The 25,385-nt window shown below is 40.0% G+C and overlaps 2 protein-coding genes across 2 annotated transcripts in view; both read left to right on the top strand.

The window, feature by feature from the left end:
• LOC124253414 (ADAMTS-like protein 5) overlaps positions 1–3,578 on the top strand; it is a 37,569-nt gene extending 33,991 nt beyond the window's left edge. Inside the window, exon 10 of the mRNA XM_046687171.1 lies at positions 2,028–3,578. Coding sequence (XP_046543127.1) covers positions 2,028–2,350 — 323 coding nt within the window. The 3' untranslated portion in view covers positions 2,351–3,578. The remainder of the gene's footprint in view (positions 1–2,027) is intronic.
• A 670-nt stretch (positions 3,579–4,248) lies between these two features.
• The window catches only part of LOC124253335, a 75,684-nt gene continuing 54,547 nt past the window's right edge, over positions 4,249–25,385 (top strand). The window contains exons 1-2 of the mRNA XM_046687087.1: positions 4,249–4,333; positions 22,759–22,808. Coding sequence (XP_046543043.1) covers positions 22,780–22,808 — 29 coding nt within the window. The 5' untranslated portion in view covers positions 4,249–4,333; positions 22,759–22,779. The remainder of the gene's footprint in view (positions 4,334–22,758; positions 22,809–25,385) is intronic.

Raw genomic sequence — 25,385 nt, 5'->3', positions numbered from 1 at the left:
CGTTCTTGTAGGTTCAAATAAGTAACAACATATTTTTAAACTAGGATTGTTAATGGATCCCCTTCCAGTAAACGAAAATAGAAATACGTTGATATACATCAAAGAGTCGCCGGGTACATCGATTAAACAAAATGGCACTTATTCAATATCATTTACATTTCAGTAAACGAGGTACAATGTTAAAAAACGATTTCCGCATGTATTTGTCACTTGTGTTTGCTTTGTTTACCATGTCGACGAATATGGATTTGTTTGACACTGTCGCTGATGCGATGTTACAGCACACCACTAGTGATATAAGGAATATGAATTTACAAAAGAAAACATGATACGAAAAATGTCATCTGTTTAAACGGTGTTTTCCTGGCTTTGTGGATGATCAACAGTGGGGTGCAGTTGATCAGGACGTTGTACAGTGAGGTGTAGTTGATACGGATTGTACAGTGAGGTGTAGTTGATACGGATTGTACAGTGAGGTGTAGTTGATACGGATTGTACAGTGAGGTGTAGTTGATACGGATTGTACAGTGAGGTACGTTGTACAGTGAGGTGTAGTTGATACGGATTGTACAGTGAGGTGTAGTTGATACGGATTGTACAGTGAGGTGTAGTTGATACGGATTGTACAGTGAGGTGTAGTTGATACGGATTGTACAGTGAGGTGTAGTTGATACGGATTGTACAGTGAGGTGTAGTTGATACGGATTGTACAGTGAGGTGTAGTTGATACGGACGTTGTACAGTGAGGTGTAGTTGATGACGACGTTGTACAGTGAGGTATAGTTGATACGGACGTTGTACAGTGATTGTAGTTGATGACGGACGTTGTACAGTGATTATATTGTACATGATGAGGACGTGACAGTGATTACGTTGTACAGTGAGGTGTAGTTGATACGGATTGTACGTGAGGTGTAGTTGATACGGACGTTGTACAGTGAGGTGTAGTTGATACGGATTGTACAGTGAGGTGTAGTTGATACGGATTGTACAGTGAGGTGTAGTTGATACGGATTGTACAGTGAGGTGTAGTTGATACGGATTGTACAGTGAGGTGAAGTTGATACGGATTGTACAGTGAGGTGTAGTTGATACGGATTGTACAGTGAGGTGTAGTTGATACGGATTGTACAGTGAGATGTAGTTGATACGGACGTCGTTCAGTGAGGAAGAGTTGATGAGGACGTTGTACTGTAAGGTGTAGTTGATGAGGACGTTGTACAGTGATTATAATTGATGACAACGTTGTACAGTGATTATAGTTGATGAGGATGTTGTACAGTGATTATAGTTGATGAGGACGTTGTACTGTGAGGTGTAGTTGATGAGGACGTTGTACTGTGAGGTGTAGTTGATGAGGACGTTCTACAGTGAGGTGTAGTTGATGAGTACGATACACTGAATTATGTGCACTGATGAAGACATGTCTGCCTACACTTTCTCTAAACACTTAAAGCTGCCGGTTTCGTGGGTAAACCGTGTTCAAAGTGTGACGAAAGTGTTGGAATTTGAATATTCGTAGTGTTCCGTAGTCTTTCTTGTAAAATCCCGAGTCGCCTGATCCAGACTCAACTGCGCCTGCAGTCTTAATTTGAAGCTGCCCGCTGTCGAAAAACGGCATTGATTTGAAGTTGTAACCCTCAAGTTTTCAGTTTTAAAGAGTTCCACAGAAACTACCTCATCTTCAATGTTTGTATGTGAGAATGAAATATGGCAGCTATCTGAACCATTACTGTATGTTTCTCGATTTTACAATATAAAGAAATGTTCCTGAAAGCATAACTATTTTTATTGTGAAAGAAGACAGACTAACATACTGTTAGCCGTTAAAGCCGCTTACTTTATTTTTACATCAAGCAACGGTTTACCTGATCCCGAAACAATTATTTAATGGTTGTCCTCATATACCTTAGTGCGGCGTAAAACAGCATTTAGACATTCAAGCAGTTATCTGTGGATGTCATTTTTCACCCAGTATCACCGAATGATTCGACTGAAATGCAATGACTTCTTGATTGTTGTTTCAGTGTCCAAAGCACGAGTGAACGGTCTTGAAGTGTTCGGGAACGCTACCCGTTACGACATCAGCATCATGTACACCTACAGGAACATCGTCCCTCTCCTCCACAGAGAGTACATCTGGGTGTACAACATCTGCAAGTGTCCGCGCCTGCGCATAGGGAGAGAGTACATCCTGATGGGGATGATGGAAAAACACGGTCAGCGGGAGATCCGATTGTCAATCTCCCCCGACAGTTACGTCAGGAAGTTTTCATTAAAACAAGACCTCAGAATGGAGAAATTAAAACGGAAAAGATCAAAATGTAAAATAAAGAAAAAAGCATTTTAGGTAGTCTTTATTGTTTTAGATATATGAATACATTTTGTTGGCGACATTTATTGACACATTGACCATTAAATGGCATTTCTAACATATCACGATATATGTTTAATGTTTCCGTCACAATCAGTGGAAATACGTCAGCAGGTCGCCCAAGGCAACGCAACTCGCCGTGAAGAGTTATGCCCCCTTGCTGCTTCACACCGATAGTCTTGGTTCTAATATCACGATCAGTGTGGCTCAGTGGTGTCTGTGACACACCTTTTTAGCTGTGCAGAGTTGCGTTCCCTTGAGCGTGCCACAAAATTATGATCGGGGTTCGAATCCGGGTTTGTTTCTTGGTTGGTAAATACCGTTCACGTGGGTTTCACTGAAGAGGTAAAAATAAAAGATCTGCATCACCTCGGGCTTTCTTCCCACATCACACCGTGACATGGCAGGAATTATCATTCAGGCTGTAACGATTACCATCATTAACTGGCACTGCGATATATAGCGATATCACAAGATAACTAAAAACGCCCCTAAACACAGGGTGATCTTAAACTTCTTGTAAGAAATGTATGGGGACATGTATCAATGTGAGTACATTCACTGCGATACTCTGACAGTGTTCGGAAACCAGTTGCTGTTCTACGCCAGTTCCATTGCTTTGATGAACGTGATATGACACAAGTGTCGACTGTGGTATCGGATCACGGCCCATTGTGATACAACACAACGGGTGTCGTTACAGCCATAGCCAATCGGTTATTAGCTGAAACGCCGTGATACAAACTGAAATACCTTTCAAAGTGGTGTGAAACTCCGAAGCTTTAATGCTATAATTTGTTCATTGCTGTGTCTGTTTTCAAATTTCGCACACAATCCCCTTACCACGTAAAATATTCTCATAACCAGTGGCATCTCGATAACTCGAACTCTTCTTGATTGATTTATCGCTGGTGAAACGTCTTGATTCCGACACGATCCCTGTTACCATAACGATTTGATATCAGCGCTTCGCTTTCCTTGAACCAGGTGAAGGGATGTTTGATGCTTCCAGGTGTTCGAGTTGACGAGGTATATACAAATAATGATATTACACCGTTTTCGTCGAGATGCTCTCACACAACCGAGATAAGAGGAATTGAACATGTCGAGTATCCATCATTATTTATTGTTATACATTTTGTGTACTGATTTGTGTTTTATAGAATTGTGTTTCATTTATAAATATTAAAAGAATTTATTATAACTGTTTTATATCATTATTTGGTTATCTATATCCCCACTAACAGGAATCTGAAGAGTCATTTTGCTACTTAAAAATATTATATATAAAATCTGGAATTGTCAGCAGCGGTATTGTCTGGAAATAGCAGTGCCCGCTATGACGGATGTAGCATCATATTGTGACATTGTGAAGCATTGTATTCTGACAGCTAGGTGGGATTACAAACACCCAGGATAGAGCCGTGAGGAATTGACCAGGACATCTAGTGTTTCTAATTCATTACCTGTCAACATGGTAAGTAGTCTGTACGCCAGGACATATGATCAGCGGTGCTTCTCTTTGTGTGTGAAAGCTGATGGTTCCACCACGTCCTCTGTGAAATGAGGGCTGTTCCGGAAGAACACATCACTGACACGTCATATACGTTTGTGAATGTCCATATTCATCTAACCCGATACACCGAAAAGTGTTTTGATTGTAACTTACAAGTTACTGACATGTCCTTGCAGTCAAACTAACACACATATCCTTTACAGTATTGTCATCACACATGCTTTTTTTTCGCCAACACTATAAAACACAGTCGACTGAGTTAATTAATTGTTAACCTGTTAAAGGCGCACATCAAAATGCCAAGATTATCAGCAGCAGAGCGAGAACGATCCAGATCGTTAGGCTGAGACTGTTATGTCACTTCACTTTTCTATCTGCCGAGGTGACATTTCTAACAAGAGGCGTTGCGTCGGGATTCTACTTCACAAATCCGTTGATTTCAGGTGGGTAGATCAGTTGAAGGAATTGTCTACGTGTTTCGCCAGTTTTGAATATGTCGGATCGTCGACATACATGAAACTTAGATCAAATTCTCTTGTTTTGATGTTGCCAATCCAAGCAGACATTCTGATTCAAACAACCAAGTATATGTATCAAATCAATTTTCTTCTACTGAACCTGTTCTAGAAATCGAGGCCAGTGGAATCGCCTTGTTTAATATTTAGATCTTAGCATTAGGGTTCAGGGTGACTATAACAATACCACAATGCAGTATAACAGAAATCATAGAGTGATTCGGAGACACAGGCTCATGATAGAGCCATGATTGTACAAACGACTCTGCTTTTAGCGGGGATTTCCTATCAATATACAGACGGTTTTGTCGTTTTAATTCTGAATCATCTTCCCAATACTCAACATTGAACGTGTGGGAACTTCCAGTCTCTGGTGTCTGCACATATACCTTGGAGATACAATCGAGCACGATCTTACTACGAAATTGATTTTGAAAAGCGCCATGCGACTCTTGTTCAAAGCTTGCTTGAACAAGGTTACAACATCCATGGCTTAGTAAGGCTTTAAAAAGTTTGATGTGAAGGACATTCGCAAATTTGACGCATTAGTGACGGCAATGATGTGTCCTGAAAACTCCACTTTTATTTCTGACAGACTGTCCAAGATTTTTCTTATAATTAACTATTTGCCCTTGCTGTGTCTCTGACAACGGCACCTACCGGCCAGTATAAACTCACTGTTTCGCTTTAAGTCGAGATTTTTTGCGAAATAAAAATGGTTGTTCACATTCAACTACACAATTCATCATTAAAGGTCACATGCAACGTAAAACACAACTTTACAGATTCTGATACCTTTCGGTATGGACTTACAGCAGCAAATTATCAAAAATGCAAATTCAACTTATATAGTTGAAAAATAACGCGATGAAAAAAACCACGAAATCGGAGATTCACTAAATTCACCCCAGCTGGGGTGAAAAGTGGTTTCAACAGCTGTGCATGCGCAGTGAATAGGTTCGAGCAGCTTGGAAGTGACATTTCAAGACGGAAAACCTTCTATTTGTTTATGATGTATTGTAATTACTCATGAATGTCGATTCATGTTACTTGATATACATTTAATCTGTGACATTTGTCAAAATCCCTAACTTGAAACTCGAACTCCTTACACGAAACATTTCAGTCCCAGGATGCTATACATTATCTGCACGTGATAGCCATAACACCAGACACAATGCAAACACACCAAAGGCATTTGTTAATGATGCATAGAAAATGTCCAAACGCACTTAGACACGTGAGACGTTGAGATTGTATCGCGTAATGGGCTTCAGACAGTAAATGGAACATGAATAATGGTTCTATGCATTATGTGCAGTACCGATATCGGGATTTTGTAAATGAAAAAAAACTATTTTCCGGCCATAAAACAACAGTGGGACTGAAGTATATGTCGTTTATGAAATATTGAGTAGTAGTATATTATAGTGTAGTGTAGTATACCCCTGAAGTATATGGTGTTTATGAGAAGATACAGCGTGCATTCTCGTGTAGTACACCCTGAAGTATATGGTGTTTATGAGAAGATACAGCGTACATTCTCGTGTAGTACACCCCTGAAATATATGGTGTTTATGAGAAGATACAGCGTACATTCTCGTGTAGTATACCCCTGAAATATATGGTGTTTATGAGAAGATACAGCGTACATTCTCGTGTAGTATATCCCTGAAGTATATGGTGTTTATGAGAAGATACAGCGTACATTCTCGTGTAGTATACCCCTGAAGTATATGGTGTTTATGAGAAGATACAGCGTACATTCTCGTGTAGTATACCCCTGAAGTATATGGTGTTTATGAGAAGATACAGCGTACATTCTCGTGTAGTATACCACCCGGACAAAAGCCACCTGGACAAATGCCACCCGGACAAAAGCCACCCGGATAAATGCCACCCGGACAAATGTCACCTAGGACAAAAAATGCCACCCAAATAAATATAAAAAACACCAACACAATATCATGTTTCCCAGATGTATTTGCATGATAATTTGTTTTCATTTACACACTTTCATTATTGCTTTCATTCTCATCTTTTTTTTTCATTAACAATTTTATTAATATTGCTTTCATACTCCTTTCTGCGATGAAACCTATTCAACTTGGTTGTGCATATTGGAAGTGAAATGAGGAGGTTTGGTCCAGATTTCGCTTCCCCGGGCCATAACCAGTTTGTTAGTTATTTGCTTTATTTAACGTCGCACGCACAGCTAAGATATTTCTGCGACGGGGTAGTACACTTATTAAGAAATGAGGGGGAACAAAAAATAGAATTCTTTACACACGTACTGGGGAGGGGGGGCAGCCATTTTGTACATAAAATTATGTTAAAAATTATGCTTAGAAAATATGGGAAGGGGAGGGGTGTCATTGATTTTGTACATGACATGCAGGGGGGCACTTATTTTGTACATAAATTTTAGGGGGAGTCATTCACATTGTACATGCTTCTCTATCAAAATCATCATCAACCCCACACAGACACACACGCGCACGCACGCACGCACGCACACACACACACACACACACACACACACACACACACATACACCAGCTATAAATTATGAACGGTCCCTTACAACGTTATTCCGTGGACTCTCATTTACGTTGTCACAATGTTGTGGCCTTACGTTGTCATTCGTCATTTTCACGTCGCCACAAGGTAGAGTTATTTGATGCTAACGCATTTTACGTTGTCTTAACGTTCTATTTAAAGTTAAGGGTTGTACAGTTTTCCCAGTAGTCAACAGTACATAAGAAACAAAGCAGAAATCCACTTCGATGTTTATTCGTCAATTTTCCTGTTGTTTTGGTCGTGTGTTTTCTGAAGCTCTAGCTGAACAGTAAAGAAAGAGTCTCAAAGTGAAAAGATGTACAGAATACTCTATCGTGACAAGTTATAAGAAACGTTTTTTAATAAAAGTTGGAGGAGCCCATAGTATGACGTTTCCTCAACGTAAATATGCAACGTTGTTATTACGTTGTGACACAACGTTATAAAATGACGTAATACTAACGTTGTGACAACGTTGTGTCATGACGTTACCAATCTGCAACCTTCCCACAACGTTGCGTGTTACTTAGGCTTGTCACTGATGTTATTCCTGAGGACGTCAAGCTCTTCTCATACAGTTGGTCATTATGACAAGTTGTCCCGAACCCTTGAAGATAGAAACAGAACGATATATATGCTGTATGTCTCCCGTTGTTCAAAGAATGAAGTCCTTATATTAGGTTTGATGTAGAGCTTTGGAATCCAGGTCAAAAGAAGAATGGTCATTTTTTCAAGTTAAGAGTGACGCCTAAAGTTGATAGAAATAATGCATCGTGTTAGCGTATACTATCAAGTTTCATTTCAATAATTGATGCAGTTATGCATTCAGATTACATTCATCACACGTCCTTTCTTCTTATCAGTTGATTTACGAATTATTCTCAAAAACCGTGACCGCTGGTAGGAGAGCAATTTATACAACATATGTTAGATATTGCTGAATGACAAACATACCGTCCGATGACCGTTTCTCTTTCTTATTCAATTTCTCTATTTTGATAGAAAGTCTTATTCTTGAAACAAAGCCACACACTGTTTGGAGTACCAATATACGAACGAACATTTGGGGATCTTTGAGCCATTATCACCTGTGTTCTTTACGTGTATATCGTTCTCGGATGTAATTGAAAATATCAAGGTGGAATTATGCTAAACAGTGCCACGCACGACATCATACAGACATATTTCACGGCAGGGCATGGCCAAATGTCGATTATCAGCAACCCTTGTGTTGCATTTTTCAGATTGGTTATTTGTTTAGCACGAGCAAGGGCTCCATATAAATAGAAGCGACAAACCCCTTTCCACATTCCTAAGAAATAGTTGTGACTATATCACGAGCAGATGTTTTTTTCAGCAATTGTACAATTGTATGATGTTGTTTGTGAACAAGTCTAGTCTGGACCAGACAATCCAGTGATTGTTACCGTGCGATACGATGACAGAGCATGTGTTCATGAATCATTATGAAGTAGTGATGATACCAGGTGTTCGCGAAAAGGTGAGCGTATCCTGCCCCACCGGTGGCACCCTTAAACATAAGTCTAGTCATCCCCTTTCACCTGATGAAGGAGTAAGATATACTCCGAAGCGTTGTGTTCTTCATAATAAAGAAGTTGACATCCATTAAAACTCTCTTCCTTATGTCTAGTCAATTGTTCACCTGAAATAATTCGGGAACGTATGGTACAATTCAAAATAGGGAATTGCATCGGACATCATTTTTGTCACTGATGCATCAGATTTCGAAATGTCCTCCACATGACTACCTTAAAACTTTTTGAAAGCTATAAAGAGGCCTGGAATGTTATAAACATGATCAAACAACTTCCAAGTAAGAGCTCTTTGAAATCTTGGTAAAAAGAGCACGCTCGATTGTATCTGAAAAGTTGTGAATTGTAAACACCGAATTGTTGGAATATTGCTAGACATGAAAGGAAAGTTGACTATTGGGAAGTTGAAATCATCCCTTTTGTCATACAGCCTTGTGGAGAGTGTTCTGTCACCGTGAATCTTTATGCATAGATCTAAATATGAAACAATTGAGTCGGTCTCAATTGTCTCCTTAATTTCAGGTTCAGGTGGGTAAGGGGCGGTGGGGGTAGCCTAGTGGTTAAAGCGTTCGCTTGTCACGCCGAAGGCCCGGGTTCGATTCCCCACATGGGTGCAATGTGTGAAGACCGTTTCTGGTGTACCCCGCCGTCATATTGCTGGAATGTTGTTAAAAGCGGTGTAAAACTAGACTCACTCGCTCAGGTGGGTAAATCAGTGGAAGGATATTTGATGGTTATTGAACGGTATTAGATCATCAATGTACCAACTTCTTGGCCAAATTACCTAGTTTTAATGTTGCCAACCCAATTCTGAAGGAGGGGAGTATGACTGGTGCCCATGGGTATGCATACATCTTGTGGGAAATGTTTTACCTCGAAACTGTACAATGGTGTGATCAAAGAGAAAGTCCAGCATTTCACATATTTTTTTTCGGTAAACTTCAAATGACATTTGCTTTCATATTTGACAAATTGTCCTGAATCTCTGAAGAAAGAAGAGCACATTTTGGTATAACTGTTTACAGGCCAACCCTTTCATTTGACCCAAATATTTGAGCTTTCAGATACGTTTACAGGGGGAGCTTGTTTCTATATAGAAAAACAAAACTTGTCCTGATTGTTGGCGTTTGCGATAATTTTCTCAATGTGTTAAGTATCTTCACTCATCTTAAGAACTGTTTCTAAGGATAGTTTATATCCCGTAATGCTCCAAATGAAAATATTTCATCATGTTTGATGGGAAATGCTATTCTGTTAGATGTACGAACTACTGTTATGTATGTTTTCTTAAAAGTAATTTTGACATCCGATGAAACGGTGCTTTTTACATTGTGTTCTTCAAGACTATACCACTCATGATATTTTCATGAATGATTTACAATTAATTCCCAAGGTTCAAATTGGTATTCATGGACTCTATTCATTGTGATTGTTACGGAAACAAACCGCTTCAAATATTCACCAGGTTACTGCGCACATCAGATCGTATTGTGTGTTTGTTTATTCTACAAGCGAGGGATTCCTAAGCACACAGTTTGGCTGGGATTTCTCATTGATTTATTTCACATTGAATCTCTAATTGAATGGAAGTTAAACGAGTGTACCAAACTAGCATTGCTTGTGAGCATGGCATGAATATTCCGAAATCCCCATAGCATCAAATCAATATGTTTACATCTAATTATACAAGTATACGGCTGCATGGAGTCATTACAAGCCTTGTTTCTGTATGACAATAATCATTACTTGTCATGGACTGTGCATGTACAGCGGTAAGCACATCAAAGGGAGTCACTGTTATCAGTGTTGAGTACCATTGGCATGTTACATGTCTATATCCTGAAGCCATCCTGCAGCCTGTATCCACTTAACATTAGTGACTGTGATTGGCTTACCTCTACTCCCACTTCTAATCCTCATCTGACAGATATATAAAATCCCTCCTGCTATACTGAATAGAGGTGACAATCCGGCCACACAGGATGGACAACAAGTTCGGGGTATCTCTACACGTGAGTTGAAGTTTTAATCTATCTCCAAGTGACCGTTTATTTTTATAAGCAAGATTAGTAACCAGTCCGAACACCTTGTATTTGTAGGGGTGCTCTACTTACCTGAGACCATGTTTGTCCATGTGGTTCCAAACCTTTCTAGCGATTGTTGGTATCTTACGCTGGTCCTTAAGTGAGTGAGGAATGTGGTTGTACGCCGCTTTTAACAACAGTCCAGCAATATGACGGCGGGGGACACCAGAAACTGTCTTCATACATTGTACCTATGTGGGGAAACGAATCCGAGTCTTCGGCGTGACCAGCGGACGCTTTAACCACTGGGCTTCCCCACCGCTCTTGGTCCTTACAAGAAGATTGGTATAGAATGTTTAACAAATTCTGCCCGACTCACCCTCTTATACACATTTAAACTAAAAACTGACGAAAACAAAGGAACTTGTTTCGGCAAAGCAACCTGTAAGAATGATGGTATTTCCCATGACGAGATTGTCCCATCAGAGATTGATAAAACGCACTTATCTCTCATGAACTGCCAAACACTTATTTGTTTAGTTTTTAAGTTTTTTTAGTTTTGATAATGACAAACAAAATGGAGTACAGTATGTTACTTTGTATTGGTAACTGATACATTGGGTGATTGTCTCGATGTTTGCGAGCTTGTCTTGGCTGGCCAGAATTCCATATTCCATACATCAGATGTCAGGTGACGTGGGCATCTGGGATTTGATAGCGACTACGAGAGTTTTGCGCGTAAGCAACATGCCCCGCAAGTAGTGCTACAAGTGTGTGTCCGCGTGTGTGTATGTACGTGCGTGCGTGTGTGTGAGTGAGTGTGTGAGCTCATAACGCCCGTAAACTCAGTCACAGTTTACTGACCCCGACGTCAGTAAACTTGGTTGATCGTGTTAATCCTTGGCACCAGTAACATCACCTACTTTCACTGAACGTCTGTTGATAAATAACGGGCTGGGGATCAAACCCCGACCTCTCCACTACACCAGTTTGTGCATCACGATCATGACCTCCAAGTCGATTGCAACAGTTTCCCCTGTATCAGAACTGAAGGTACACTAGGTGTATTGCTCTAGGGTTAGTTGTGAGGAGAATGCCACTGTTTATGTGTAAAACAATATCACGAAAGCAATGCCCACATTCACAAACCTTTTATATATTTATGACAACCATTCTTATAAGAACTGAAATACGAATGACATAATGATATCAAGTGTCTTTTGGAAAAAAATCGTTTCACGTTTATGCGCCATGCACCGTCACAGTGTCAGTTCGGTAGTCTTGCAGGTTTACAATTGAGCAAAAACATTGCATTCAAAGTGTGCTTGGCGGAAGTGACCTTTAACATAAAGGTTGTCTGCCCGCAGCTGCAGTAGGCCACCTAGTTGTTGTCCAGCCATCCCACCAGGCCTCCAGCAGGTTGTGTATAAAATACACTGTCTGCCTCTTTTGATTATTAATATACATGGCATGTGACCACACAATATGGAGGCCCCAGTAAGTAGATACTTCTTTAACTTCATTTCTGATGTAATATTTCATTATTCAAGTGGCTGAATTTTTAAGGCATGTGAAATATCAAGAACATTTTGCTGATAGCAACATTTGTTTGAAATTAACATTTATGATGAGGGGTCGATACAAAAAAGGTTTATAACATATGTTATAAGATAACTGGACGTCATCATTAAGGCTGTTCAAAGTATTACATTGTATCGGCACAGCGAAAGCTTCAACCGGAGATTCTCCATGCAATGGACGCTTCAGCTCGATAAACATATCTCGGTCCTTATATGAAGAAATGTCTTGAAAATATATATACATATTTTAGAGTCTTTGTTTGTGCTTTGAATACAATACTCTCTTAGCTACGATTTATTTCGCTTTAGATAACACTTGCGAGGTGGCCACCGGCACCGGTGGAGTATTGGCTTACAATAAAGGTACGAATGGTGGTGGTTTGTCTGAAATGCACAAACTATAGTCGTCGACGTTTGTAAACCTCCCAATATAAACGAAAGTCCGAATCCATAGTTTATAGTGATAGAGATGAAACAAACAGCTTATTCGATGCTATGTATTTTATAGGGGTATCATATTTGTTTTTTGTAACTTGTTTCGGCAATTGTTTTCAGCTGATTAATGTTGGGATGATGTCGCAATTGTGGGTTAAATCCAGTTTCCAATTACTTCATTGCCCTTACCTTGTTATGGTCAGATGGCATGTTTACCTGCTCAAAAGTTCTGTTATTCACATACCTGTATTAAACTACCCTTTCGTCACTGGAGTGCTACAATTACTCATTTAAAAGCTCGTTGAATATTAACACACTGTTACATAACTGTATTAAACTACCCTTCTGTCACTGGAGTGCTATAATTACTCATTTAAAAGCTCGTGGATATTAACGCACTGTTACATAACTGTATTAAACTACCCTTCTGTCACTGGAGTGTTATAATTACTCATTTAATAGCTCGTTGAATACTAACAAACTGTTACATAGCTGTGGTTGGCGGTAATTGACTTCCGTATGCACTCTTCAATTATTTAGGGAAATACAGAGTGTCTGGCTGCTCATGCTTTTAACCTATCCACTGACATGATATCCACACACAGTAATTACTTATGCACTGATGAATAATTAACAGACTGATAAGAGTAACAGGACACTCAGGTGGCGCGTAGCCACTAATTTACATTCTGGCGGGCAATGTATGCATAAACATACAGTATATAGATAATGCCAGGCTGTTTGATGAACACAGAGTATCACAATTTCATGACGGTAATTGTTTTGACAAAGAAGGTTGTACCTGTTAAACAGTTTTGAATATGCATCTACTCGTATCTCACACAACACCTCACCTTGAATTATGTTTCTGTAATATTGCGGTGAGCATGGACGTATGTGTGTGTCTGTTTATACTCTATTGTCCTTTCGTTCCCCAACACCACCGCGTCGGTAACGTAACACAGTTCCTTCTTCCTATGGTGAGCTTGACTTGTCGTACATGACTTGACTTGACGCGTAGTACCTGTCGTACACGTAGTACCTGTCGTACACGTTGTACTTGCCAAACAATTAATGCCTGTCATACAAGTGGTACCTGTCATACAAGTAGTACCTGTCGTACAGGTAGTACCTGTCATACACGTAGTACTGTCATACACGTAGTACTGTCATACAAGTAGTACCTGTCATACACATAGTACTGTCATATACGTAGTACCTGTCATACACGTAGTACCTGTCATACAAGTAGTACCTATCATACAAGTAGTACCTGTCATAAAAGTAGTACCTGTCATACACGTAGTACCTGTCATACCCGTAGTACCCGTAGTACCTGTCATACGAGTGACACCATTTATGAACTTAATGTATACGTATTTAAGGTATCGAGGTATTTTCGGCCCGACAAGTGAACGGTTTACCACGATTGCCCCTTATGGATGTAGTTACAAAGAGATTCAGGTCAAACATAAGACTTAAAGTGTAGGTGAGGAGAATACTTCAGATGCAGACTACTTATACAGATATTCTAGATAGTTAGGTCAAAGATTTAAATACCATCTGATATGCCTGGTGATATTTGTACATCCTTGAAGATTAATCAGGTTATTACCCGTCAGTCAGTCATCTTGAATCTCTATACAGAAGGTTTAGCCAGATATGTACCGGGTCTACTAACCATGCGCTACAACGATCAGTTTATCGGGAAACTGGCACAAGTAGATAGGGTCTTGGGTCCCCGGTGCCTCGTTAGTATTTTTGTTAGTTCCACCAGAGATGTTAGTGTCTAACCACATCAAGCTGGTAGTCCGTGATACAACGGGACAACTGTCACAAATCACATTATATCCTCGCTGGCCGTTTATGGTTTATGAACACAGGCCTTTTACCAAACTGATCGGGACTCAAGATTTAACTCAGGACTTAGCGATTTATCTTTACTAGAGGAGATATACAGGAAAATGCTAGTAGATGAAGGTTTGTACTTCCACTTCCGGAGGCTAGAGAACTCATCTATTGACACGGGGAACAATGGGATGGGAACAATACTGCGCATTGATATCTTATCTGTCTTGGCATTGATAGCTGTACAGAAAGACCGGTTTCACAAACAACTCGTGTTATCTCAAGATCGAATCTGTCAATACTGCTTAGATGTACACGTGGTTTCTAAGTTTGTTATTGAAGTTTACACGTGCTTTAGGGCTGAGAAATAACACAGAATTATCGACATATTACATTACCTGTCGTCTTTCATTTCCAACAGTATTGAACATTATATGTCCGCTCTCAATATAATAGCATCTGTCTTTCCATGTCTTGAAGTCATTACAGCCTTCAGGGTAATACATTGTTTGAAGTAATCGATATCTGCGTCAATCAAGGTATTTGCAAAGGGGTTGGGGGGGGGGAGGAGCCCCCCTAGGCTCCGCCAATGCAACAATGTTAACTTCAATGTGGACTGTAGTCATTTTCAAAAGAAGGGGTTCGATTTGATTATCCTAATGTATAGCTGTGGTCATCAAGAAGACAGTTTTCATTATGTTATTCACAGTTTGAATTATTGTGATCTTAGTTATTTTTATGTCGAGGACTTTTATATTAAGACCGTGTTGTTTCGAAATATCAATCTACAGGATGATACTAATATTAAACTTATTGTATATGTATATTACTAGGTTGCCCTCTCAGCTTTTTGCATGGCCAAATCATTATTATATTGTACATGTAATATGTTCCAAATTTCGGTTACATGTAATTATCCTTATCATCGGGAATGCTGTTGTCTTAATGATTAATGACGGGGAAGGTCTTTATACATGCTTTATATGAATGTTGACCAATCCCATTTCTCCCAAAACTGTCCTTGCTTGAGAGCGATATCTTTTTGGAACTTACATTTGCAAAATATTCTTTCATTTCTAAGCGTATTTGTATACGTTATATTTGAAAGCAATGTGATCATAGCCATGCGGTCAATATTATATATATATGTGATATATATAATACACACATCAAATCGAAATGTATAGGGACTGTAGACAATATTGATTTTGTTTCGTCAAAAAGCATTCGATATAAATTCAACATTGTCTTAATTGAACAATGGTAGCTATATGTTCGTTTACTGATGTGCACAAACGCAATTGTTTTAAACGCTTGTAGTTTTATGCAGCGTTTTCTAGATGACTTCACGAAAGTCACTGAAAGGTTAAACCTAAATCAACATTTTTCGACTAAATGTTGGCAAATGCAACACCGCCATAGGCCGTCTTGAACTTGGAGTCTGCAGAACTTTGCACGTCATTGCAACGTGGACCAGATCACCATATCAAGTTTAAGGGATCGGTGTACCCGTCTTAATTCAATCAAAAATCGTTCGAGTTGTGGTAGACCAAGAGTTTCTGCATCCGGATCTTCTACCTACGCCATCGACATGTTATTGGCAACGAGACTATATGCTTAGTTTGAGAAGGGTATCCATCAAATGATCAGGAATCGCAAGAGGTGGGGATTAGACCCTGAAGACTGGTGTTCATGCCTGTATTGAGACGTTGCATCCACGACTACGTATGCGATGTAGCAACACCGTCCTGGCATGGACTGTGAGATCATGCGGCGAGTCTGGTTCAGTGACCACTTGGTGCAACAGTGACATCCTTCATAATTGAAACTTCCATGTCTTGCCATGGCCTTCAAGATCTGACACCTGACTGGGATGAACTCGACAGATACGTACGTGAACAGCAAAATGAAGCACAAACACTTGCACCCCTTGCCAGCGTGATAATTACATAAAATTAGAAAACTACAAGATGCTTCTGATTGAGGTAGCATCCAAACCAATGCTATCGTACAAATCGAACTCTAGCTCAACCCCAGGGCAATCCCACGTCGGTCCAGCCTGCTTGTTGTCGCCCTAACACAAGCAGTCGGAGTACCAGACTGACTGACAATGTTATTGTAAACACATATACAACTGGACAATAGTGGACAGAAATAACGATGATGTTGTGCTGTACAATTGGACTTGGCGCAATTACAGACAGAGCCTAGGGCATACTGGATTAAGGCTGTATGAAGAATATGTATAACAGTTAACAATGACAGCGACGGAATGGCACGAGTTGACTGATAGTCAATATACTATACAGTTGTGAACAAGCGAGTTTAGTTTTATGCCGCACTCAGCAATATTCCAGCTATATGGCGGCGGTCTGTAAATAATCGAGTCTGGACCAGACAATCCAGGGATCAACAGCATGAGCATCGATCTGCGCAATTGGGAACCGATGACATGTGTCAACCAAGTCAGTGAGCCTCTTACGACAAGCATGAGTTACTGAAGATCAATGCTAACCCGGATCTTCACGGGTCATACAGTTGTGAGGATTGAATGGAAATTTGCGTCACATAAATAATTAAGTATTACATGTGTTTGCTTCATAGTATTTGGCCTTTGGAATTAACTGTGTATTCGAACAATGGATGCCCTGAATCAATAGTTATGACAATATCATGAGCTTGTGTTTATGAATTATTATGAAATACCAGGTGTTTCAGACGAAATGCGCCCATTCCGCCCCGCTGGAAGCACAATTAGCATACAAAGTGGATGCATTGTATGATTGTAAAACCACATTGGCTACAAGACAAACAGGGGATAGTGGACATAATGTTTTTGTTACTAATGCATAAACTTTGGAAATATTCTCCACATAAATATTTTGAAAAGTGTGGCGGAAATTTGTGACCTTGATCAAACAAATAGTCAGCAAGAGTCGCATGTCAGTCTTTGAAGTCATGGAAGAAAGGCCGTGGTAGGTGAGGCGGTCTCTGTGGACTCCCCCATTCATAGTTCATAGTAGACTCGGTGAAAGGGAGTCCACTGTTCTGCTTCTTCTTTTAAGTGTTACCATTGCTGTAACATGTAACTGGCAATTTCCATTTGAAATAAGGATCAATTTACTGCCATGGTTTACAGTTTAATGCTGTCTAATGTTGTTTATCCTGAATAATTTACAAAAGTGAAATCCTCAAGTGCACCCTGAGTGGGCAAGCTTTACCATTTGATGTATGTCACAATGACTCCCTAATTTAATGGAGGCTGTACGAGATTATGTCACGAGGACCTTTCTCTTGCCTCTGTAGTAAGATCACGTTATCCTCATAGCATCAGATCAATATAGGCTTTGTGCATACACCTACTTCAGTCCGGAGGGAATGTCAATACATGCGCTTATTATTGTCTCCACGGCCGAATCGTTAAACATTCATGGACTTATGGTACTGTACATGTACAGTTGTACGCACAATAAAGGGAGTCACTGTCATCAACACTGAGTACCTTGTCCTATGACACCTATACCGTAAAACCATCCTTCTGCAGCGGAATGGCGTGTCCACTGCACGAGAGAACGCTGTGATTGGCTTACCTTCACTCTCGCTTCTAATCCTCATTAATACGAAATATACATGCCATCCTGTTATTACTGACGAGAGGTGACAATCCGGCCACACAGGATGGACAACAAGTTCGGGGTATCTCTACACGTGAGTTAATGTTTATCTCCTAGCTACTGATTACCCTTAGAAGCAGGTGGCATCATGTAGGAATAGTTGAAGCGGTCAAGAATTATTTACTTTCCAGAACGCTGGTGTCGACAATAGTTACCATTGAAACCCTTTGCTCAGACACGATTGGTATCCAGTCTGAACACCTTGTATTTGTAGGGGCTACGGTGAAAATTGTTTTGGTCACATGACAACGGTCATAATACCACTTATACGAATTGGGAGTTTGTTAGACCTTTAGGCAAACTATTTGCATGAACCATTCTATAAGTTCTACTCTACTCATCCACTGGTAATGAAACCAACAACACACAAATCTAACTGAATATATGACCTAATAATAACTATGTGTAGTGACTTCCATAAGTGACATTTAGAAGCTGGTATGATGAAGATGAACACCATCTATCCATAAAAAGTGTTCCTCTTTATGTGCACTGGGGTGTTCTCTACAATGATTAATTAAATGTTTGACTCCCCCAGGATTACCAATTGTTTACGTTCATATTGACAATACCAACACTGGGGACCAGGAACCGGACTTGGCTGTGCTTGAATTGCTCAATAGCGGACTTGGGAATGTTAGTTTGAACTGATGACTCACACGATGGGTGGCTGTTGAGATGTTTTCCTGCTTGTCTTGGTTGGCCAGAAGTCAATATTAGATATCAGGACAACTAAATCCCCGGTCGATATAAAAAGGACACATGCTTGAGAACAAATTGATTGAGTTTGATGACGAACAGCCTTTTTCTCATCATAAATTCATCAAGTCATGTTGCTTCAAAAAAAAACCTCCCCCCAACACGGATGTCGGCTACACACTCATCGTGAAGCACTCACGTTAGTCATCAGGAACCACACCTTAAGTGTAAAACAAATCACGAAGACACTACCTATGCTTCACGAAGCTTTTGTCTGTGTATGACAACCATTTCTATAAGAACAAAAGTACGAATGGCATAATTATATTAATACCTTTCACGTTTATGCTCCTTGCTCCGTCACATGCGACCAGTGTACGCCTGCCCGTTGGCCCGAGACAGGTACTTGTCGTGTCTGGCTCATAGTTTCAATTTGTATGGGCCATATGGTCTACAGTGAATGTATGTGAGATGTATTTGTCGCAAGGAGCTGTAACATTTTTCAACAAAGGCCTGAAGAGTTTATTTAGGATCTACAGCTGCTAGTGACAACCTGACACATTCCTTTTGTTTTATATTCAATACACTTCATGTAGATATGACCACACAACATGGGAGCCCTGCTTAGTAAATTTATATGTGTGTGACTTCGCATCTGTTATACTGGTCATCGACTAATGTCAACTCTTTAAGACAGGAGACCCGTGAAGGTCCGTGTTAGAATATTGATCTTCAGTAACCCATGCTTGTCGTAAAGAGGCGACTAACGGGATCGGGTGGTCAGGCTTGCTGGCTTGGTTGACACATGTCATCATTTCCCAATTGCGCAGATCGATGCTCAGGATGTTGATCACTGGTTTGTCTGGTCCAGACTCGATTATTTACAGACCGCCGCCATACAGCTGGAATATTGCTGAGTGCGGCGTAAAACTAACTCACTCACTCACTTTAAGACAGGTAATACAACTGCATTTAAGCATTAACACTGTCAATCCAAGCATCATCATACAGTCAGTGTATTTGCATTGTGATCTCTGCAACGGATGATCTGTATTATAACAGACGCTCAGCTCTATCAAAACACGTATACATTACATAAAAAACCAGAGAAACAACCCTGTCCGTACACGTAGCCATAAGCCATGAGACATCTCTGGCTAACGTGGAGTCGGTTGACGATTCCAACATGTAACACGTAACAGCAACATGGCTTTCAATTCAACCAGCAGAAGACCTCACAGATGCCTGCGTAATTCTTCGGTCATCAAACGGGTTCTGATGTGATGGGTTATATGAGCACTCAGTTGTTGCAATCCTCTGCAACAAGTTATTGCCCTCACCGAGATATTTCAATTATTAATTGCTGCATGATCTTTTTCTATAGTTCAGTCTTTAATTGTTGGATGTTCTAAGGCACCAAGACCTGATTCTAGGCACGTTTTGGGTGATATAGGTTCAGGAGTATGAAACGGTAAAGGTGCGAAAGAATTCTTCGAATGTGGATGTTCCCAATGGTAAAGTCTGGGTAGGCAAAGACTACTCGACCTGGTATGTTGCTTCTGACGCCAGAAGGTGGATCCTGACTTGTTGAAGAGGTCTCGGTCTCTCACGGGTCTCTACGCCGAGTGTTTACAACCACAGAAGTCTTTACCTGAGGGTGCATCCCGCCGTGGTGTTACGTTCATAAAAAGCAAAGTATGAAGGAAGGTGTCGTTTGTTTGAATTCACAAGATACGGGTCTTTTCGGGCGTCCGCAGTATCTCATAAGCTAATTAGCGGGTTCCACAAAGAGTTAAACACAAAGCCGAAATTTAACGACAGTTTGCTCCGATGTGGCGTTTAACCAAATAACAGTATTGAATTGAGTTACTCACATGGAAGTAAACCAAGCATCCTATTTCATCTAGATTAAAGGGCAGTATTATTAAGTAACACAATTTACAAACTGAATTATGAGTAATGTTATGCGATAAATGTCAGCTACTCTATTGTAAATAGACGTTAGTGTATGTATTGGTATAACCTTTAGAAAATTTACTCTACTGAGTCCCAAGCCAAAACACATTCGTTGCGCTACGATATTCGTAAGCCTTTGGTAAGCTACAGAGTTACGACAGGTGGTAAAGTTACGAACGTTTTGTGGATCGGGAACCTGGTCAAGCTTTAAATTCACGTTGCTAATAGGTAGACATACTGTCATAGCGGAGTCATGGGGTTCGTCGTTGAGAAGTCTTGACCACATCGAGATCAGACAGAATCTTCTACACACTGCAGTGAAAGACTACCCATGCGGTGATTCAGCGATTAACAAATCGAAGAATTGTACCAGTTGGTGATACATATATTGTGCAACAGAAAATGTTCGAATATTCAATGGGAATAATTGTGTCTTCAAATATTGAATGAAATATAATTTTCATAGGTTTTCAGGATATGTGTTTTTCTTACGATATTAATCATTTGTAATTGCAAACCAATTTCTGCTCAAGTGCTTGTTCGGCAATTATGTGTGATTGAGATACAAACTTATGTTGTCACATCAGTAGTGTTGATTACTCCAAACATAAACCCACATGGAACACATATTGTGCACTAATGCATTGACAAACATTCACGTCGCCAGTCGTAGTTGACACTGTTAGTAACGGCTGAGCGACTGGCAACGTGTCCCAAGCATAGCGCTGAGTCAAAATGTTTAACAATTATACAGGACATATACTTCTGGTCAATAAAACTCCAGCACAACGTCCCATTTGTTTAATCGCAAATGATAAACTATTAAATGGCTTGATTTACTTTACTTTTGAACCCATGCAGCCAAAATGACAATGTCGTTCCTGTACACAACTGATGATGTCCACGTTAATCAAAGAGGCTTATGTCAGTGCTATTTTCACACACTTAATTCGTTATTGATGTGGCATGTTGGCAGAGATAGATGTATTGTCACATACAACTCATCACTGCCTGTAAGTACTCACACGTCCGTGTGTGTGGTCTGATATGCTCACAATGAAAGCAAGGTAATAGCTGACTTGTCGTTATTGTCGCTGCCGTGAGACCCGTTAATCCCCATGGTGCTCTGCCAGGATTAATCGTCGAATTTAAAGGACTTCTGAAATATATTAGAACAATTATCTTGTTTGGAGTTTGCCAATCCATGTAGAAATGTAAACCAAGTGCGTTCGTTAACTACTGTACCAGCACTGCTCGTTCTGGTAGGGGACAATGTTGAACCCGCAACACAAGGAGGAAATGTCTATTCAAGATATAATTGTATAATTTAGTGCTGCTTGGTACAGTTCAATGGTAGTGAATTACGACCGGCAAACACATGGCAGGATGAACCCTTGGCTCTGATTGAAACTAAAACAGTAGGAGTGAATGTAAACCTACACACCGTGAGTGAGTGAGTGGGTGGGTGAGTTGGCGTTAACACCGCATGTAGTTTGATGAATTCAGTGTGTAAGCCAAATGACAACCCTGCATCATGGTGTTGGAGTATGTGTGTTTCCCTGGATCAAACCGGGAGCGGTGGGGTAGCCTAGTGGTTAACGCGTTCGATCTTCACGCCGGAGACCCGGGTTCGATTCCCCACGTGGGTGCAATGTGTTAAGCTTGATGGCTTGGGAATATTGCGTAAAAACACTCACTCGCTCCCTCACTCACTCACTGACTGACTCACTCACCCATCCAGTGATAACACCAGACACTCCTAGCTTGCTGATTTAGCATTAGAAAGGGATTCTGTGATAGAAATGTGAGAAAAACATACTGCAGCAAATACACAGAACGCATGACAATCGATGGAATCGATACATTTAGATAGACACGACGGTCGAGTGTGACATTGCATGCGTCAGTACTAAATATTAAATAGCTTCTGTTCCAGTTCGTAGTTAGCTCTGTGCTTTATGTTCACATAGATTTATAAGAGATAACTTGCATTACGAGTTACTTAAGTGTGGTCGCTATTTTCAGGAGAACAACCGCCTAAGTGCCATGGACAGCAGTTGGCTGAGATATATGCAGTAAGTACGTTTCTATTATATGTCACCATGCTGATTTCTGTGTATGCGGCCATCGTTTATATTAGTGTTTTATTATTAATACTGACTGACTGAGTTTGGTTTTACGCCGCTTTTAGCAATATTCCAGCAACATCACGGCGGGGGACACCAGAAATGGGCTTCACACATTGTACCCATGTGGGGATTCGAACCCGGGTCTTCGGCGTGACGAGCCAACGCTTTAACCACTAGGCTACCCCACCGCCCATTTTATTATTAATAATTTAGGTGTAGTAACTAGGAGCTCAGTGTTCAAGTCTACACGCTGAAACAGATTGTTATATGTGAAGCCAGTCTGAAGTTTATACCAACTAAGTGCAAGTGTACCCATGTTCCATGTAGATCGTCATAGTTCAGCAGGAGGTAAAACCCGCAAACAATTACACATGAATTATTGCGGGGTTGTTTGGGGCGGAGCAAAGACTATTCACATCAAAGAACAATCCATAATGATTCGGCGTGTTGGAAATGTCACAGTGTATGTACAGTTAGGCGTGTACACTCGGCTACTGATACGTGACACGTGCAATACAGATCATTGAGATCGATAATCGCTAACCAAATATGGATTGATTATCGATAAATATCGGAGAAATAACTTTGGGTAAAATGCAAAAATTGTCTAAAAGGAGTGAATATACTTCGAGTAAAAAATGCCAAAATTGTCTAAAAGGAGTGAATATACTTCGAGTAAAAAATGCCAAAATTGTCCGAAAGGAGTGAATATACTTCGAGTAAAAAATGCCAAATTTGTCCGAAAATTGAATATACTTCGAGTAAAAAATGCCGAAAAAGGAGTGAATATACTTCGAGTAAAAAATGCCAAAATAGTCTGAAAGGAGCCAATATACCAAAATCTGAAAGGAGTGAATATACTTCGAATAAAAAATGCCAAAATTGTCTAAAGGAGTGAATATACTTCGAGTAAAAATGCCAAAATTGTCTAAAAGGAGTGAATATACTTCGAGTAAAGGAGTGAATATACTTCGAGTAAAAATGCCAAAATTGTCTGAAAGGAGTGAATATACTTCGAGTAAAAAATGCCAAAATTGTCTGAAAGGAGTGAATATACTTCGAGTAAAAAATGCCAAAATTGTCTGAAAGGAGTGAATATACTTCGAGTAAAAAATGCCAAAATTGTCTGAAAGGAGTGAATATACTTCGAGTAAAAAATGCCAAAATAGTCTGAAAGGAGTGAATATACTTCGAGTAAAAAATGCCAAATTGTCTAAAAGGAGTGAATATACTTCGAGTAAAAAATGCCAAAATTGTCTGAAAGGAGTGAATATACTTCGAGTAAAAAATGCCAAAATTGTCTGAAAGAAGTGAATATACTTCGAGTAAAAAATGCCAAAATTGTCTGAAAGGAGTGAATGTATTTCAGACCACTGATGCGGTGACATTTGTCTGCATGGGTTACTAAGAAAACAGCGTCCTGAACATAATTTAGAAGCTGCCCATGAATAAATATCTAACTTTGAGTATTGTGTGAGTGAATTAAAACTTTACTTTTCACTTTCACAAAAAATTTGCACGATATCATCGATGACACCAATTTCAAATCTACAATCTTTAATAACTTTTCCTATCGACGATATTTCCGATTATCGATTTTTTCAGCCCTACTTTAAGGAGTATGTGAATATGTAATAATTTCTTGTGGAACATTTCTCCATTATTCGTCATTGTCACACCAACAATGTATAGTGGAAACACGGCGATTGGTCAACCATGTGGCTGGAACATAACGTATACAGAGACAACATATGATATACTGTGTATAGCGTGACAAAGCCAAGGCGCGAAATCAGAAACATAATTTTATTAGCTTACGTTCTTACAGCCTTCTCGAAACGTCTACTTAACATTGGGCAGAAACCTGTAAACAAAATCAAACATATTTCACGTATATAGCGACGTTTGCGGTAAATGGGAGACAGAAGCCGGTCGTGATGCTGACTAAGAATAATAACTCAGTTCATCTGCAAGGAATGTATTGTCTATGTTGACGGGCTGGGGAGACAACATTTAAGGAAACAAGCATGGTAGACTGGGTACCTGCTCCTCCAATGTGCTTACCTATGCTCACAGATGGAGAAAGTGATGAATTCAGTCCGGTACAAAGATGCGCGCACCTAACTTTTAAGTTAAAGGTAATATTTTGCATGGTGTGAGTGATTTAAACGGTATCCAATATTGAAGTCATGAAATTTAACCCAAGCCACAAGATGTTTACATCTTTTGTAAATGTATTGATGTTATTGAGATGAGCAAAGTGAGTCGTTATGTGGCTGAGGGCCGTACGTCGATGTAATCTGTGTGATGTTATAAATAGATCAGCGCACCTGCAGAGATCACACTCACCACCTTTGGCACCAGGAGAATCAAGACTCACTCGCCAAGGCTGAAGACGCAACTGTATAAACCAAGGTTCAATGCCGATTACGAAATAATGAGAAATCACTACACATATCTAGAACGGGTTATATAAAGCTGAAGCTTAATGACTGAGGTAATGTACCGGGATTATTCAAAAGC

This window comes from Haliotis rubra, unplaced genomic scaffold (genome assembly GCF_003918875.1).
Source record: "Haliotis rubra isolate DU_JTF1 unplaced genomic scaffold, ASM391887v1 Scf54, whole genome shotgun sequence".
NCBI lineage: Eukaryota > Metazoa > Mollusca > Gastropoda > Lepetellida > Haliotidae > Haliotis > Haliotis rubra.
Note: the sequence above shows the minus strand (reverse complement) of the source record. Positions and strands in the feature narration are given on the sequence as shown.